At 42.6% G+C, this 16,317-nt stretch overlaps 1 protein-coding gene across 1 annotated transcript in view; it reads left to right on the top strand.

Moving 5' to 3' along the window:
- Nucleotides 1–15,285, top strand: part of LOC121276210 (collagen alpha-1(XXVIII) chain-like) — a 328,458-nt gene extending 313,173 nt beyond the window's left edge. The window contains exons 34-36 of the mRNA XM_041184378.1: nt 1,239–1,488; nt 3,699–3,874; nt 10,043–15,285. Of these exons, the coding sequence (XP_041040312.1) occupies nt 1,239–1,488; nt 3,699–3,874; nt 10,043–10,048 (432 nt within the window). The 3' untranslated portion in view covers nt 10,049–15,285. The remainder of the gene's footprint in view (nt 1–1,238; nt 1,489–3,698; nt 3,875–10,042) is intronic.
- The last annotated feature ends 1,032 nt before the right edge of the window (nt 15,286–16,317 follow it).

Here is a 16,317-nt window from a genome sequence, read left to right as displayed (position 1 = left end):
GCGGGGAAAAAGCAGAAGAATGGCACTAGCACTAGATGAAATGCTCATTCGGAGAGCCAGTGTACACAATGAGCCAAATGGCCTTCTTCTGCACTGTAACAATTCTGTGTGCACTGGAATTTAGAGGGTATTTTAGAGCAGGTCTCACATCATGGTCCAATTTTAAACACGCAATTCCCACCCTCACACCCCCACCCCCCTACCTCCACCATAACCAGGGCAGAGAGGCAGTTAAAGTATCTCTCTGGGACCCCAGTGCTTGCCCATTTGTGCAGGATATTCACAGGAAGACACCAGAATCCTGCTTTAAATATGCAGGTCAGATCCCAATCATATCATTAGATCCGAATGTAATTGTATTCTGCAGTCTGAGCGGTGTAACAGTGATGGCTTTTCCATCTGGATAAACCTGCTCTGAGCTAAATCTTTGGCCAGGAGAGGAACAGCACAGTAAGTTTATCTTTTTTAATTAGATTTTTATATAGGCCACGAGGGACGGGGGATCTGCTCTGCATGAGCCTCACATGGAAGCCTTAGGCCTCCCTTGCCCCTGGCAACCCCTCTCCCTCAATAGCATTGCACTCTGCCATTTCCCTGACTGCAGGGAACCTTCCTCAAGAGATGCATGCAGAATCCTCCTAATGCCCAAATTCCCACTCCCACCCACCAGCCACATTCTGGATCTGCCAGGTTCTGACAAAATTTATGGAAATGAAGCCTGACCATTCCAATTGGCCAGGATGTGTCCTCTTTGATGTTTTGGAGTATTTCACCCTCTACTAGGCTAATAAGCACCATTCAAGAAGGCAGCTCACCACCACCTTCTCAAGGGCATTTTGGGATGGGCAATAAATGCTGGCCTAGCCACTCACGCCCACATCCCATGAATGAATTTTTAAAAATTCCCCACCCCTCCCCTCCCCCACTGTTAAAATTGTGGCCCAAATTTCAGTTTCATGTGGCAGATCGACTTTTTTGTCAAAAAGTCTTAGCATGTTGTATTATTTAAATTTAGCTATAAATGCTGATGTATAATGTTTTAAGAGCAATGTATTTGGGAAACTTACTCTTTCCAACAATTCTTTCATTCCCAGAAATTAAGTTTGAAAATCTAGGATTTTCCCATCCCCTTTATCATTCAGTTGTCAGAATCATGTGTGCTAAGTCCAGTTGTTTTACTGTTGCCATCAAACACTGGAATTGAATAACATTTTGTGAATCAATTTTTCTCCCTGTAGCGTGGTCCTCCAGGAGGAATTGGAAGTAAAATAGAATCAAATGGTGGCAGTGAGGATATATTTACAAGGCCGAAAGGATCAGCTCCCTTACCAGGTCAACCAAGACCACCTTTAGGGAGGCCTGAAATTGGACCTGGACTTGATGACCAAGGAATAAGGAGCGAGCAAAATCTTTTCAACACTGCATTGCCAATCGTCTTTCTCCCACTATCCACTCCACCACAAACGCTGAAAGAAGAAATTCATGAAGGTGCTGAAAATATAGCTTTCAGTAATGTATTTACTGATCTACACTGTGCAAGATGTATCTCTTATGTGTTTACCAAATGAAAAATAATATTTTGTAAAATGTATTTCCAATGCACAATTATTTCCTTAAATTGCTTCCAGTCTCCTCTCCTCAGGTTCTGCAATATATTGTCTAATGAGCCAGTCCTTGAGGGTGTTAGCAAGATATTCAATTACGGATGGCATCCCAGCTTAGGCCAATCTTGTCCTCATTCAATGTCCGCAATCCCCATGCAGCGCTGACAATTTACAACAAGCCAAATTCTGGGAAAAAATTAATAAAGGATTCCTGGATCCTTATTGGTGTTTTAGGGATAATATTTTGAAATCCTGTTTGGTTTTATATGAAAACCGTAATTCAATGGGCATGATCATTTGGGACAGATCAATCACAGCTACCTTGACTTTTATTTTGCCCTTCCTCTTTCAAGCACACTTGGCCAACTAAAGCCAAAATTAGTTAGTTGAACACAGATCCTGGAACAAACCTTGGTCTGTATGGCTTAACAGCAGATTCTAGGTAAATTCATCTATTAACATATCTAACTGACTGTACCCCATCTGGAGATAGCACTGATCTCTGAGAAAGGAAAGTAAGAAAGACAGATCATTAATGCTCCTGACATTCTATTTTGAAGATTGGCTCAACCTTTTCCTCATCAGCAGGTGGCGGTAAAGAGAGAAGATAAATTGCTGCACAGGTTTTGTTTCACTACTTTTAACAGGATGTTCAGAATTAAAAATGTATTACAGCTCAAGAAATCACACAAAAGTTCAGGAATTATCTAAAGCTTGTAAAATTTAATTGGAGTCAGCTGTAACTGTTTTTTTATTAGGATAGATTATTCAGGGTCACAGAACCATGGCAGGCGGATGAGGGTACAATTAGTTGTGATCTCATTGAATGGTGGACAGGCTTTAAGGGCTAGATGGCCTACTCTGTCCTATGTAATCTCACCTCACTCTTCAAAATAGGCAATTAGCAACTTGGTGAGAATTTCTAAGCACCATGGTGTAAAGATGTCTGCATTCTCTGATGACAAATTAAGTCTTAGTGTTTAAAATATCTCACAATGACACCTGTGAACTTCTATTTCTGGAACAAACAAAGTAAAGTGAAGTTCGCCAAGAGTGTCCACTTTAATAAAATCATGGCACAAATCACAGGTCTTTGTTTTCTGGTCTCATAGATTAGATTTATGTTCGTGTTTACTGATTCTATCTTTCCAAGTCCTGCACAGAATGTTAATAACAAAACCGGAATAAGAAAATTATAGATTTGAAAAAATGGCTGAAAGTACTTGTGGCCACGATAAAATAATTAGATTGTTAGGCCTGAATTTTCCACTGTTGCCAAATCCTGATGATTCCTCAGTGAAGTAAGCCTCTTCCTACCTGACACCAGCATGCACACCTAACCTGAGGCACTTTTTCACTGGCAGGTTCATGAGCATATTTTAGGTGAACTCCCTGGCCCTTTCCAGGAAGTCCACCCAGGGGAGGTCAGGGTGGGGGAGAGGTGGGAATTGGTGTTGGAGATTGATTACTGCAAATTTCCAAGCCTTGTCACAGCTCTGCTGCCTGCTGTGGTTTTACGAACATATGAAGTAGAAGTGGGAGGAGGCCACTCGGCCCCTTGAGCCTGCTCCGTCATTCAATAAGATCATGGCTGATCTGACTGTAACCTCAACACCACATTTGTTAAACAAATAAATATAAAAAAGGAGTTTAATCTTATTTAATTGATTACTTTAGCATCTTGGCTGTGTGAACTTTAAATGGTTCTTCTGCTGCCCATGCCAAAGCAATTGTCACCACCAATTGTTGCTAGCTGTGAATGATGGAAAGTTTTGTATAAGGTGTATACACTTACATAGTATTGCCTATGTGGGTCTACATATTGTATGATTGTAGGAATCCCAGAACTGGTTGATGAGAACAGAGAGTGGGAAGGGTGCCTTCCAAAGAAATTTTCACCTCCACCTCCTCATGTTATGTTGAGCAGTGGGTAGATGGGGCTGGTGGTGGGAGCACTGTAACACAAGCGGAAAATTTTCCTTTGTTTTCAAAATAAATGAACTTGGAACAGGATAATATCTTGTGTACATGAAGTGTCCTAATACCAAACTATAATTTTCAAATGGCTAACAATATTCTGATCTTGCATTCCAGATCCAGCCTGCGGTGAACCCCTTGATCAAGGAGCATGCAGGAATTACATTATTAAATGGTACTATGATACCACAGCTAATTCCTGCGCCCAGTTTTGGTATGGAGGCTGCGGGGGGAACCACAACCGCTTTCAGACAGAAGAAGAATGCCAGATCAAATGCTTACAGTTTAAAAAGGTGAGTCACATATATAGGTAACAAATGAAATTACACCATGGTCATTAGCTAACACACTCATCTGAAGTTTCTTTCATTTCCATTTTAGTGAAAGCAGGACTTATTTCAAATAATAATGGGCCTGAACTTTCTCGGAGTGGAAGTCAGCACCGGATTGCCACTCTGTGCCCAATTTCTTACCTTAATTTTCTTTCGATCCTATCTTGCCCGACCTTCTGACTCAGGCCAGGCAAGATACAGGAAGTGCAGCATGTCCCAGGGCCTAGCATCAAAGTGCAGCTCAGTCAAAGAGATGGAGGCTATGTCCCCTTTTGTACAGAACTGGCTGCCGTAAACCAGGTAAGTTTAAAGGCCCATTGAAAATTAAAGGTCCTTGACAGGACAGGGAGAAGGTAAGTAGATGGGATTTGGGTGTGAGGAGAAATCAGAGGTAGGGGTGTGTGATCAGAGGTCAGGGGGAAAATCAGAGGTCGGGTGGGATTAGAGGTCGGGGGCTTGGAGGTCAGGGGCTTTGGAGAGGGTGGTGGGAGATCAGAGGAGGCGATCGGAGGTTGGGGCGTGGTCAGCAGTCAGTGGGTGATCAGAGGTTGGGGGGGTGCTAGACCTCAGGTTGGGTCAGGTTAGGTTGGGGGAGTTGGATATGTGGATGTTGGGCCTCGCGGCTGGGGGGGGGAGGGTGTTGGGCCTCAGCTCAGGTCAGATTGGGCCTGGGGGGCACTAGGGAGGAAGATGACAGGCCTTGGGGGAGATAACAGTTGGGCCTTGATTCGTGAGAACAGGGGGGTGGGGCTAGGCCTCAGGCCTGGTTGGACCTGGGGGCGTTGGGGGGGAATTGGTCGGATCTCAGGTTGGGCCGGGTCAGGTGGGGGTTTTGTGGGGGGAGGATGTCAGGTCTCGGAGTGGGCGGTGTCGGGCCTTGGGTCAGGTCAGATTGAGCTTGGCGGGGGAAGGGCCGGGGAGAGTGTCAGGCCCCGGGGATGGAGGGGTGGAATCAGGCCTCAGGTTGGGTTAGGTCAGGCCTGGTAGTGTGGGGCTGAGTCAAGCCTGGTGGTTGGAGGGATGTGTCCCTGTGGCGGTGAGGGAAATCCCGGAGGGGGTGCAGGGATAGTCAGGAGTGAGGGGTAGACTCCTGGGGAGTCAGGGGGGGTGGAGGAGTCCCATGGGGGGTGTAGTCGGGGGTGGGGCGTGTCCTGTGTGGGGGCAAGGCTGGGTCTATGCAATAGTTACTCAGAAGTTAAAATTGTTTTACTTCCTCTAACTTTATCTGTGTAACTATTAGTGCAATCCAGTCAGAACCATCTGAAGTTTGCAATTTAAAGCACATTTTTGGATTGTGCCCAGTGCAGGGTAATTGCCCAGGGGAAATTTCCACATCTAGGCAATTGCCATGCAAACCTTATTTGGGAACTTCCAAAGGGGATTGCCCAGGGCATCTTTGGGGTACCCCCCAATACATCGCTAGGGAGCTCAGAAGTTACAGCCCATTGTGTCACCGCACTTAAAACTCCTAAATGCTAACAACAATGCAAAGGCCTGAAGCTTTCATTAGATCTTGATGTTGCAGTGCTGCTTTGTAATGTTTTACCTCTCTACTTGCCAGGTGCCTCCTTGAGCAGCAATTTAAAGCAACAGCTATTATCATGGAGTTGCTTACTTTTTTTAAAAAAAAGGATCTTTTCTTGTCCGCACAATTGGAATGTTACCGATTTCTACTTTAAATTCTTTCTAATTTTCTCCTCTCCTGCCTTGAGACGATTGTGATGCAGTTCTGAAGGCACAGGGCATTCTCCAGTTCCTTAATCAAGGCAAACCAGCATTAATTGCCCATCCCTAGTTGCTCTTGAGAACGTGGTGTTGAGCTGCCTTCTTGAATCGCTGCTGTCCATGTGGTATAGTTACACCTACAGTGCTGTTGGGGGGGGGGAGTTCCAGGATTTTGACCCAGCGACAGTGAAGGAACCGTGATATATTTCCAAATCAGAATGGTGAGTGACTTGAAGAGGAACTTCCAGGTGGTGGTATTCCCATGCATCTGCTTCCCTTGTCCTTCTAGATGGTAGCAGTCGTGGGTTTGGAAGGTGCTGCCTAAGGATGATAATGCAATTGTCTGTCCAGGTGCAATGGTTAGAGTCTGTTCTGTTGGAGATGGTCATTGCCTGGCACTAATGTGGCACAAATGTTATTTGCCACTTGTCGGCCCAAGCCTGGATATTGTCCAGGTCTTGCTGCACTTGGACATGGACTGCTTCAATATCTGAGGAGTCACAAATGGTGTTGAACATTGTACAATCATCAGTGAACATCCCCACTTCTGACCTTATGATGGAAGGAAGGTCATTGATGAAGCAGCTGAAGATGATTGGGCCTAGGACACTACCCTGAGGAACGCCTGCAGTGACGTCCTGGAGCTGAGATGACTGACCTCCAACAACCACAACCATCTTCCTTTGTGCTAGGTATGACTCCAACCAGTTTTCCCCCTGATTCCCATTGACTCTAGTTTTTCTAGCTCTCCGTGATGCCACGCTTGGTCAAATGCAGCCTTGATGTCAAGGGCAGTCACTCTCACTTCAGCTCTGGGGTTTAGCTCTTTTGTCCATGTTTGAACCAAGGTTGTAATGAGGTCAGAAGCTGACTGACCCTGGCAGAACCCAAACTGAGCATCAGTAAGCAGGTTATTGTTAAGCAAATGCCGCTTGATAGCACTGTTAATGACCCCTTCCATTACTTTACAGATGATCGAGAGTAGGCTGATGGGGCGGTAATTGGCCAGGTTGGATTTGTCCTGCTTTTTGTGTACAAGACATATCTGGGAAATTTTCTATGTTGCCGAGCAGGTGACAATGTTGTAGCTGTACTGAAGCAGATTGGCTAGAGGCACGGCAAGTTCTGGATTTTGGTCTCTCACTCTTGACAGGACTGGTCTTCTGGATTTTGGGATCTTTCTTTAGCTTGGGATTGGCTATCCATCCCCTTTGCTCCAGTCTCTCCTGGCAGCTGTTTTCAAAACCAACTGAACTCAAACAGCTTCCAAATCAAACTGATGTTTTTAGTTTCTTCTGTGTGTCTGTGGCAGGGACCTGCCTCTCTGGACCCCTGTTGTTAGGCAATAGCTAGTTCTGTCGAAGGGTCATGAGGACTCGAAACGTCAACTCTTTTCTTCTCCGCCGATGCTGCCAGACCTGCTGAGTTTTTCCAGGTAATTCTGTTTTTGTTTTTCTTTCACCTAGCTTCTCTATTTGTGTTTATTTAGCTTAGCTTGGAGTCCGAAAACTCTCATTAGCAATGCAGGTACTTTTTACAGTGAAACTAAAACTCAATTTGACCTTTCTTAATACACAGATATAGAAATACAAATCAAACTTAAACATTAAAGCTAAAACTCATTCCTAACTCCCACAAATACAAATATAACTTACTTAAACTATCTCTATTTCCAACACACTATAAAACAATCCCCAACACTATTACAGGTTCAACACCTTCAGAGTTATTTATGAAGCACCTTCAAATGAGATTACGCCTGATACTTCCTAATTTGGAGGGGAAGGTGAAGAAAAGTCAAAGGAATCAAAAAGTGACTCATGATTTGCATAGTTGGTGAAGCAGTATACAAATAAACCTTCGGTGGTGAATCAAGTTGGTTACTTGGTGTAATAGTTTCTGTGACTGGACCCTTTTCATACCACATAGAAGCGGAGGCCGGATCACCCACAAACACGTGGATCAGTTGAGAAGAAGGGAGATACCTCAACAAAATAATTCCACCTGTAACCATTGTAGAGCCCATGGTCCCTGTTGAAATTGTTCAACCAAGGATAGACATACCAGATGTCTCTGTTTGACTAGATAACTCTGAGCTGCCTGTGCCTAAAGAGGTACCTGATGTTGCTGCGGTTCCAGATAATGGGATCCTGTAAGAGATTCAAAAGTTGTAGAGCTAGATATTCCACCCAGATCAGGAAACCGCCTGAGAGACTGAACTTATAATTTCATGACCCGTGTATATATTTGTAATGTCATGAAGGTAGATGTTCTTGTAAATACAAACTGAGCAAAAAATGTTAAAGGGGGAGGAATGCAGTAATTGTAGCTTTTAGGAACGTAGTAACTATGGCTTTAAGACTTATTGTGTTGTATAATATCACATGACAGTGTGAATGAATCAGCTCTAAGCACGGGGAACCTTAGAACGGGAGTTCTTCTTCTAGTTGTGGAGCTTGATGGAAGCATGTAACTATTGCTGCAGCCTGTAAACAAAGTTCAATGTTTCTAATGAGAAACCTGTCTGGAAAATCAGGACCATAACAATATGCTGGACTATATAGTTACAGATTATGATTGAATGCAATGCTGCTGCAGCTGATGGATGCACAGCACCTCATGGATGCCCAGTCTTGAATTGCTAGATCTGTTTGAAATCTATTCCATTTAGCACAATGGTAGTGCCACACAACAGATATCTCGTTATTAGGTGCAGAGACCCGAGACCCACCCAGCGGTATAAGAATTTTATTTTTAGGCATTGACCTGATGTTAGTGACAAGCCACAAACCAAAGAGGATATTATTTTAAAAGAAATTTTACTTAACAATTTCATTGACCGTTTAGCAGACTAAGCAATTATATAACCTTATCTGGGGAGCTGAGCCAAAAACTTCAGAGTGATCAAATTTGTTCTTGCAAATCATTCAGGGGTACTCAATGTGTTTGTCCAAGGTCTCCTCCTGAGCACTCTTGTGCTTCTCCTGCTTACATACCTTGTTCTTACAGTGCTTGTCTCTTAGCCTTTGATCATTATTAAGTACAGATATGTCCGATCCTGCTTACTGTCTCAATGAAATAACATCCTGCCAGAAAGTAGTAAACAAGTTCACAATCCCATGAAGGCCATGTAAATGGCCTAATTTCCCAGGAGTCTGATTTTTATTCCACATGTCTCTTTAGTCAATGGTCTATTGTATTCAATACCATTTCAATGCTTCTGTGGTCAAAGTGCTCAGTGTCCCACAAGCAAGACCCTTGAGCTGTTGCAATTTTAAGCCTGTGCACACACTGTGCATGAGGCTCAGTACAGCTGCAGCATTCCTGCAAATTAGGGGCAAACCCTATAATGTGAATTGAGGGTAGGAGCAGCAATCCAGGCACTCGGACTTTTTTCAACTAGTGTTACAGGGGAAGTCTGTAGCAAAATTAATGTTTGGGTGGTTCTAATCTTAATATAGTGTCACTATTCACAGTAGCATCTCAAGTCATGGGGTGATGGTGGTGTGGTGGTAATGTCACTGAACCAGCACTCTAGAGGCCAATGCTAATGCCCTGGGGGCATAGGTTCAGATCCCACCATAGCAACTAGTGGAATTTAACTTCATTTAATAAATCTGAAATGTAAAGCTGGTCTCAGTAATGGTGACCATGAAACTATCATCAATTATTGTAAAAACTCATCTGGTTCATTAATTTCCTTTTAGGAAAAAAATCTGCCATCCTTACCTGGTCTGACCTACACATGACTCCAGACCTACAGCAATGTGGTTGACTCTTGACTGCCTTCTGAGGTGGCCTAGCAAGCCACTCAGTTCAAGGCCAGTTAGGGATGGGCAACAAATGCTGACATGGAAGAATAAATTAAGCACCATTGCTTTCCCTAGTGATATTTCATAAAAATCAATCCTGTGCCAGGTACACTTCATTAGTGCTGAGGCACCCTAGCATTGCTTTTGATTAACATATAATAGAAACCACTCCGTAGCCTAAACCTTTTTGCATTCAATGCAAAAACAACAACTTGTTCCAAGGCATTTCACAGAGGCATAAAGAAAAACCGATCCTGTACTAAAGAGGGAGCAATCAGATGAGATGAGCAAAGACATGAATTTTAAGGAAAGTCCTAAAGGAAAAGAGGGAGGTGGAAAATCAGAAAAGTTAAGGAATCAGAGTGTCAAGCCTGAAAGTACAGGTGCCAATGTTAGGGTGAAAGAAGGGGGAATTACATAAGAGCTGGAACAGAAGGTTCTGGGATTCGAGCTATAGAGATAGGGAGGAGCAAGCCCATGGAGGAATATAAATCCAAAGGTGCAAGTTTTAAATTGGGGGAGGTGAGGGGTCAGATCAGATTATTGCTTTTGGCATCTGTGCCAATGATAGTTCTTTGCTTTTTTGTTACAGAAGTGAACAACCATTTTACAGGAACGAGGGATTAATGTGTGAGGGCGCTGAGAAGAACTCTTGTCATCTGGATAAAAGCCAGCATTTTCCTGGGTTATGAAACACTCCTGCGATTTGTAGCTGAATATGTTTAGTGGTTCTGTATAAGAGATCTTAATGAACTGTAAAGAACAGTGTTCTCAGGAAATGATTACAGTCAGTGAGAAATTCAAAACCAAAAGAAAATTGAATTCAAAAATGAACGGTAATTAGAAAAAAAAGTTTATCACAACGTAATCCATTCTCCATGCTATTGATGTAAATAAAACTGATAAGTCACACAATAGAAAATAATGGAGGTCATACAAGTAAGTATTAATTATGATTTATTGTGCCCTTTCAGCCTAGAAGTACCAATCTTTACTCGAGAAGAAAGACATTGTGAATGGAATTTCCCTCTATCCAAAGAGTAAATTTGTCCCATATTATTCTGTAGAATTCTGCTGAGTATATTCTGCTGAGTTTTTCCAGGTAATTCTGTTTTTGTTTTGGATTTCCAGCATCCGCAGTTTTTTTGTTTTTATTCTGTAGACTTCCTGGTAATTTGTATTATCCTCCAGGTATAGAACTACATAGAATTTTACAGTGCAGAAAAATCCGGCCCAACAGGTTCATGCTCCACACAAGCCTCCTCCCATACTAGTTCACCTAACCCTAGCAGTATATCCTTCTGTTCCTTTCTCCCTCATAAGTTTAACTAGTTTCCTCTTAAATGCACCTATAATATTCACCTCAGCTACTCCAAGTAATAGTGCATTCCTCATTCTTACCATTCTTTGGGCATTTCCATTCATTTGCATCCAATTATAATCCCTGCTCGCTGGAATCACCACCACCCCCCCCCCCACCCCCCATGCTGCATCGTGGGGCCATGTCAGTGTGCAATCTTGCCAACATGTTTGACAATGATACATAAGTGACGTCCACTTGGCAACCTGTGCTTCACTCTTCCATTCGAGGGTTATTCACTTACCTTGTCTTAGGCACCATGCATATGATTTAGTTTCATGCTTCTGTGGCAGCGCCACATCCGTTTCAGGGGGTTATCTCGAAAGTCTGATCCCATTAGATCAGCGGTAAGGTGGGGGTATTTTCTCAGTAGCTGCAGGATGAGGGCTGGCTTGGTAAACAGGATAAGTGGCCTTAGGCAAGTTGGGAGGAGGCTGCAGGGTGAGGGCTGGCTTGGCGAAGGAGGGAAGTGGCATCGGGCAAGCTCGAATGTTCATCATCTGACTCGGAGTCAGCAGATTCCTTGCCTCCAGCGCTCTTCTGAGTGCCGGCGATGTCGGATGTCCCTGCCTCCACCTGCTGTGGAACAGATTGTGTGCTGTGCTCACCAGATTGTGGTCCCAAACCTGCTGTACATCTAGGTCCCACTGAAGTGTGTGTTACTGCACTGATGGAGGGTGTGGGTGAGCGCTATGATGGGTTTTCTATGGTACTGTCCTCAGGGTCCTCATCTGAGAAGCTCTCGGCGCTGGAACCGGGGTCCAGGTTCCCTGGGGGCGTCGGGCTCGTGGAAGATGTACCTTGGAGAGAAAGTGGAGATTAATAGTGCATGGCAGCCACACAACACACAGAACAGTGGACTTAGATTAGTGTTGACAGAGGGATGATCTGGTGCAGGATCCTGACATGGGTGCTTGCCACCGACCTCACTGTTGCCGCAGGAACAGTCAACAGCATCTCTGGCCAGCGTGATGGCTCTGTGTTCAAAGTTGCACAGGCCCTTGATGTCTGCCACATTACCCCTAGTCTGTGACCTCTCTTTTATTGTGCGTGATCTTGTCTTGCATAAAGACATATAGGAAGGGTACAAGCAGGATGCATGTCAAGGAAGTTGAGAAGGATAGTTGGCATTTGTGGGTAGTTATTGGACCCATGGATGGAATGAGGACAAGATGAGCAGAGCAGATGGGGCCAGATGAAGATAAGATGTGACGGTGCGTGTGGGAGATTGAATGTGATGTCCATTGAGCTGGGAGTGAGTGAGATTCCTGTGGCTATGTAATGGGTTTGTGAGTGTGTGAGTTGAGAGTGATGAGATGGTTGACTTACCCTGGTGGAACGGATGAGATCGTTCATCCTCTTTCAGCACTGGGCGGCTGACCTCTTCTGGGCTCCGTTTGCATTCACCACCACTGCCACCACCTCCCAAGCTGGAATTGTCACATTGCTGCCCTTCCTTCAGCCAGAGCAGGGGTAGAGGACATCACAGCGGGCTTCCACAGTGTCCAGCAGGTGCTCAAATGAGGCATCACTAAATCTGGGGGTAGCACTCTTCTTTGCCTTTGGGGGCCATCTCTTCAGTGGAACACTCATTCTCCGTAAACATTGTGAAGTGTGTGTGCTGTGCCCATTTAATTATGGCGCCTGCATTGAGGAAGTGGTGAGGTCACATCAGGACTGGAGAACTGGAGGCTGCCCACCAGCGGGTTTCATGGGAATGCATTATTAATGAGGCAGGAGGGGGAACATACTGAGCGAAAACCCAATGTTGCTGGCAGGATCAGCGCCGATTTCCCCGCCCACTAATGCACTTATGCAATTCTGAGACAATTCCGCCCTCAGGGTTAAGTTCTGAGGACAGGTTGCATAAACTTGGTTTGTATTCTCTTGTGTTTAGAGAGTTGAGGGGAAATCTAACTTGTGGTTAAAATGATAAAGGATTCAAAAGGCTAGGTTTCCTTTGGTGGGAGAATTCAGAACAAGATGACATAATCTCAAAATTAAAGCTAGCCCATTTAAAAGGAAGCATTTTTCAACAAAATATAGTGGAAATCTGGAACCAACTCCACCAAAAGACTGTGAATGCTGGGTGAATTGAAACTTTCAATTCCAAGGCTGCCAGATTTTTTTAGTTAAGGATATAAAGGAATATGGTACAAATGTGGGTAAATGGAATTGAGATAGAGATCAGCTATGATTTAACTAAATGGTTGAACAGATTTGAGGAGCTGTAAGGCTTTTCCTATGTTCTGAGCCTATGTTCCTATGAAAATTGAGCATGTCACCGAATTTCCAATAAGCGACCTGTTGTTAAAACTGAATCCATAAATTCTTTAAAACATAATTGGATACTTGTTTTAAAAAGAGAAATATTAAGGAATACTAGGAGTGAGCAAGAGGATGGGGTTAGACTAGATGGATCATTGAAGAGGAAAAGCCCTGCAGATTTGCTGGGCCAAATGGACTGCTTCCGCACTGTATTATTCAATGATTCCACAAGATTCATGTCAAAGTAAATTAAAGAGTCTAATGGAAAAATTGAGGGCAGCACAATCGACGTGATTCTGTAATTGATACTTTTAGTGGGGAGCAACATCTCAAGAAATCACAGGTGCGCAATCCATGATTTTCTGTCCATTAATTTTAGTAAGCGGAAAATCACATACTGTTTGCCTACAGTTTCATAAAACGGCTCCCTTGAGCCCTGATCCCCACAGGGAACAGCAGATTGTGGAATAATCCCTCATATAATCAGTTCCCAAGATAGATGCAGTTTATTGGTTCACCCTAACAAATCTGCCCAGAAATAAAATATAGACCAAGATCTGCCTTTAAATTCAGCAGGACTTTTGGGTTCCCCACATTTACGACTTTCCTGGTCACTAGCAGTCGCCCCAACTCCCTCCCTGTCTCCCTGTAAATAACAGGATCTAAGTGTCAGCTTGGCTCAATTGGTAGTATTCTTGTCTCCAACTTAGGTTTCAGACACATGTCACACATCTGGACTTCAGCATGTTATTTAGGCTGACACACTGGTGCAGCACTGGGAATGTGCTGAATAAAAATTAGACATTGCTGCTACAAGTGGATGTTAAAAGTCTCATGGTATTATTGAAAGGAGAGTGCTGAGTTTTCCTGGTGTCCTGGCCAATATTCCTCCTGTAACCTACAACATCCCTTAAATGTTTAACAGGCTTTCAGTCACCGTTAGTTGTGGGCACTGCGCTGTATGTAAACAGCAGAACACCAGGAACTACTTAATTTTATGTGAAGAGCTTTGGGACATTTGTGAGAGCCATGATAATGTGTTATATCAATATAATTTTCTATTTCTCCTAGAATTCCGAAGTTACATATTTAACCTTTAACCTTTTGGGTGAACAGGCACATTAATTGTTATAAAGACAAATACTATAACTAATAATTAATGGTTGAAAATACAGAAGAAACAGAAGTGCTATTTAGAACAGTGCTTTAAGAGGCCTGAGTAATATCAAATATTTAGGAATCAAGTCACATATTAGGTTGTGAACAGATATATGCGGTTGGAAATAACAGAATACAAAAAGACTTTGTCTAAATAAATCTAAAGAAAATTATGAGCCATTGAAAAGTCCCAGTTCTGTACTGACTGTACTTTCCATGGGCTGCACTGTTTGACACTGAGCAAAAACAATGGATCAATAATGCTAAAGATATTCAGATGTTTGGATGGTTAAAATTAACAATCCAGCTTCCCAGATGCCTTGGATAGCAAAGTGGTGTATAGTATGCTTCACCTGTTCAGACCCAGGAGTGCTGCTATCATATGGCCCAGGTAATTAACTTACATCGGAGGAGATCCACTTCTTGATGACTTTTTCCAAACACTGACTACAGTTAATATTGTGTATAAGCAACTTGGTTTACAAAATTGAAATCCCTTGGAAGATCTTGCTGTAAAATACAAAGAAATAACATTCCTGTAGATGCATTTTACCAGAATTATTGTATTTTCCATTTTTTAAGCAGTTCTGTTTTGGTAATTTTAGAAATCAGCCACAATGTGTGAGTTTGTTGTACTCAATGCCAAAGAGGCTATTGCAGAGAGTACATTTCAGCAGCACATCAATGTTACAATTCAGCAACTGAGAAATGTGTTTCCAGTGCCCTTTAACATTCTTCATGAATGCAATTCTGTGCAATTATCCTGCTAAGGCACGCTAATAAACTTAACACAAAAGGACACCTTAGAGCTTAAGATGTTAAAATGTTGTTTCAGTCTTCTTGAAAATTGCAGTGTAATTTTTGTCCAATGCTTTGCAGGATCTGAAATTAGCTCAGAAAGTTGCTTTCTAACGAGGATTTCCTGCTGAAGTGCATTCAAAGTGCCAAAGAGTGACTCACTAACAATTAAACAGTAGTAATATTGGGTAAATAAACAAATGCATAATTTCTGTATATTCCCTATTGAGTCAATAAAATTTCAAATTGTATTGAAAGTCTGTGCTTTAACTGGTTGTAATATATTGACAAGGCTCAAGTAACAACAGTTTTTAGGGAGGTTTAGTGACATGGAGGTACAGAGGATTGGAATGTTTGCTGATAGACTCAGCTACTGGAACTGGTTGTTTCATAAGGTGTGCTGCTGCATAGCCATTTCGGAAGTTGAGATTTACTACAGCAGATGCTACATCTACTGCGTGCCAATCCTTTTTGTATGACTTTCACAGTTTTTTATCTCGGGTTCCATTCAATGCATAATAAATATAACTTTATGATAACATAAATGATCCGTCAAACAGGTGTGGTGAGTTGCAAGAAGCACTATACCAATAATCATTCCAAAAGTTTGGAAGGATCAGTTGTTCATAAAAACTATTAAATGAACAGTAGGATTTGCTTCCGTTGTGCTATGCTTAATCAATCTTAGAACATGTCCATAGAACTGACATAAAATATATTTAATTACTTGGTGTGAATCTTGGCCACTGGGCATCTGATTGTCAAAAATGTGGGAGTACACTGCCCAGAATTCTCTGACTAATGGGTCAGAAAATCATGAGCTGCATGCATCGAACATACACCACCAGCATTGTGGGCTCCTAAAATTACCCTCTCTATACCAATGGCTGCCTACTACTTTTTTAAAAACTTTAAGCCAGTAATTAAATACAACAGTTAAACCTCCAATTTTGATTCTTTATATGTTAAAAAGTTCCATTAGATTCTAAAGAGCAGAAAACTATTTTTTCTGAATAACATATTTATTTTGGACTATTATATTTCAGCACATGGTTCCAGTATTTTCATTGCTAAGCAAAACAACAGATTATTCTTTTCTTCTGTTCTATTTTTGTTGTGGTTTCTAAGTACTAATTTTAAATTTAAAAAATACTTTAAAATAATAGATGGATCCAACCAGTCATTGAGATTAATGTAAATTTCAGATCCAAAATTTGCGCTCTTAAGGCTGAACTTTGCCGTCGGTCAGGAGGGGTGGGGCCCACTCGCTGACGCGTAAAATG

This window comes from Carcharodon carcharias, chromosome 3 (assembly GCF_017639515.1).
Source record: "Carcharodon carcharias isolate sCarCar2 chromosome 3, sCarCar2.pri, whole genome shotgun sequence".
Classification (NCBI taxonomy): Eukaryota; Metazoa; Chordata; class Chondrichthyes; order Lamniformes; family Lamnidae; genus Carcharodon; species Carcharodon carcharias.
This window is presented reverse-complemented; position numbering and strand designations above follow the sequence as displayed.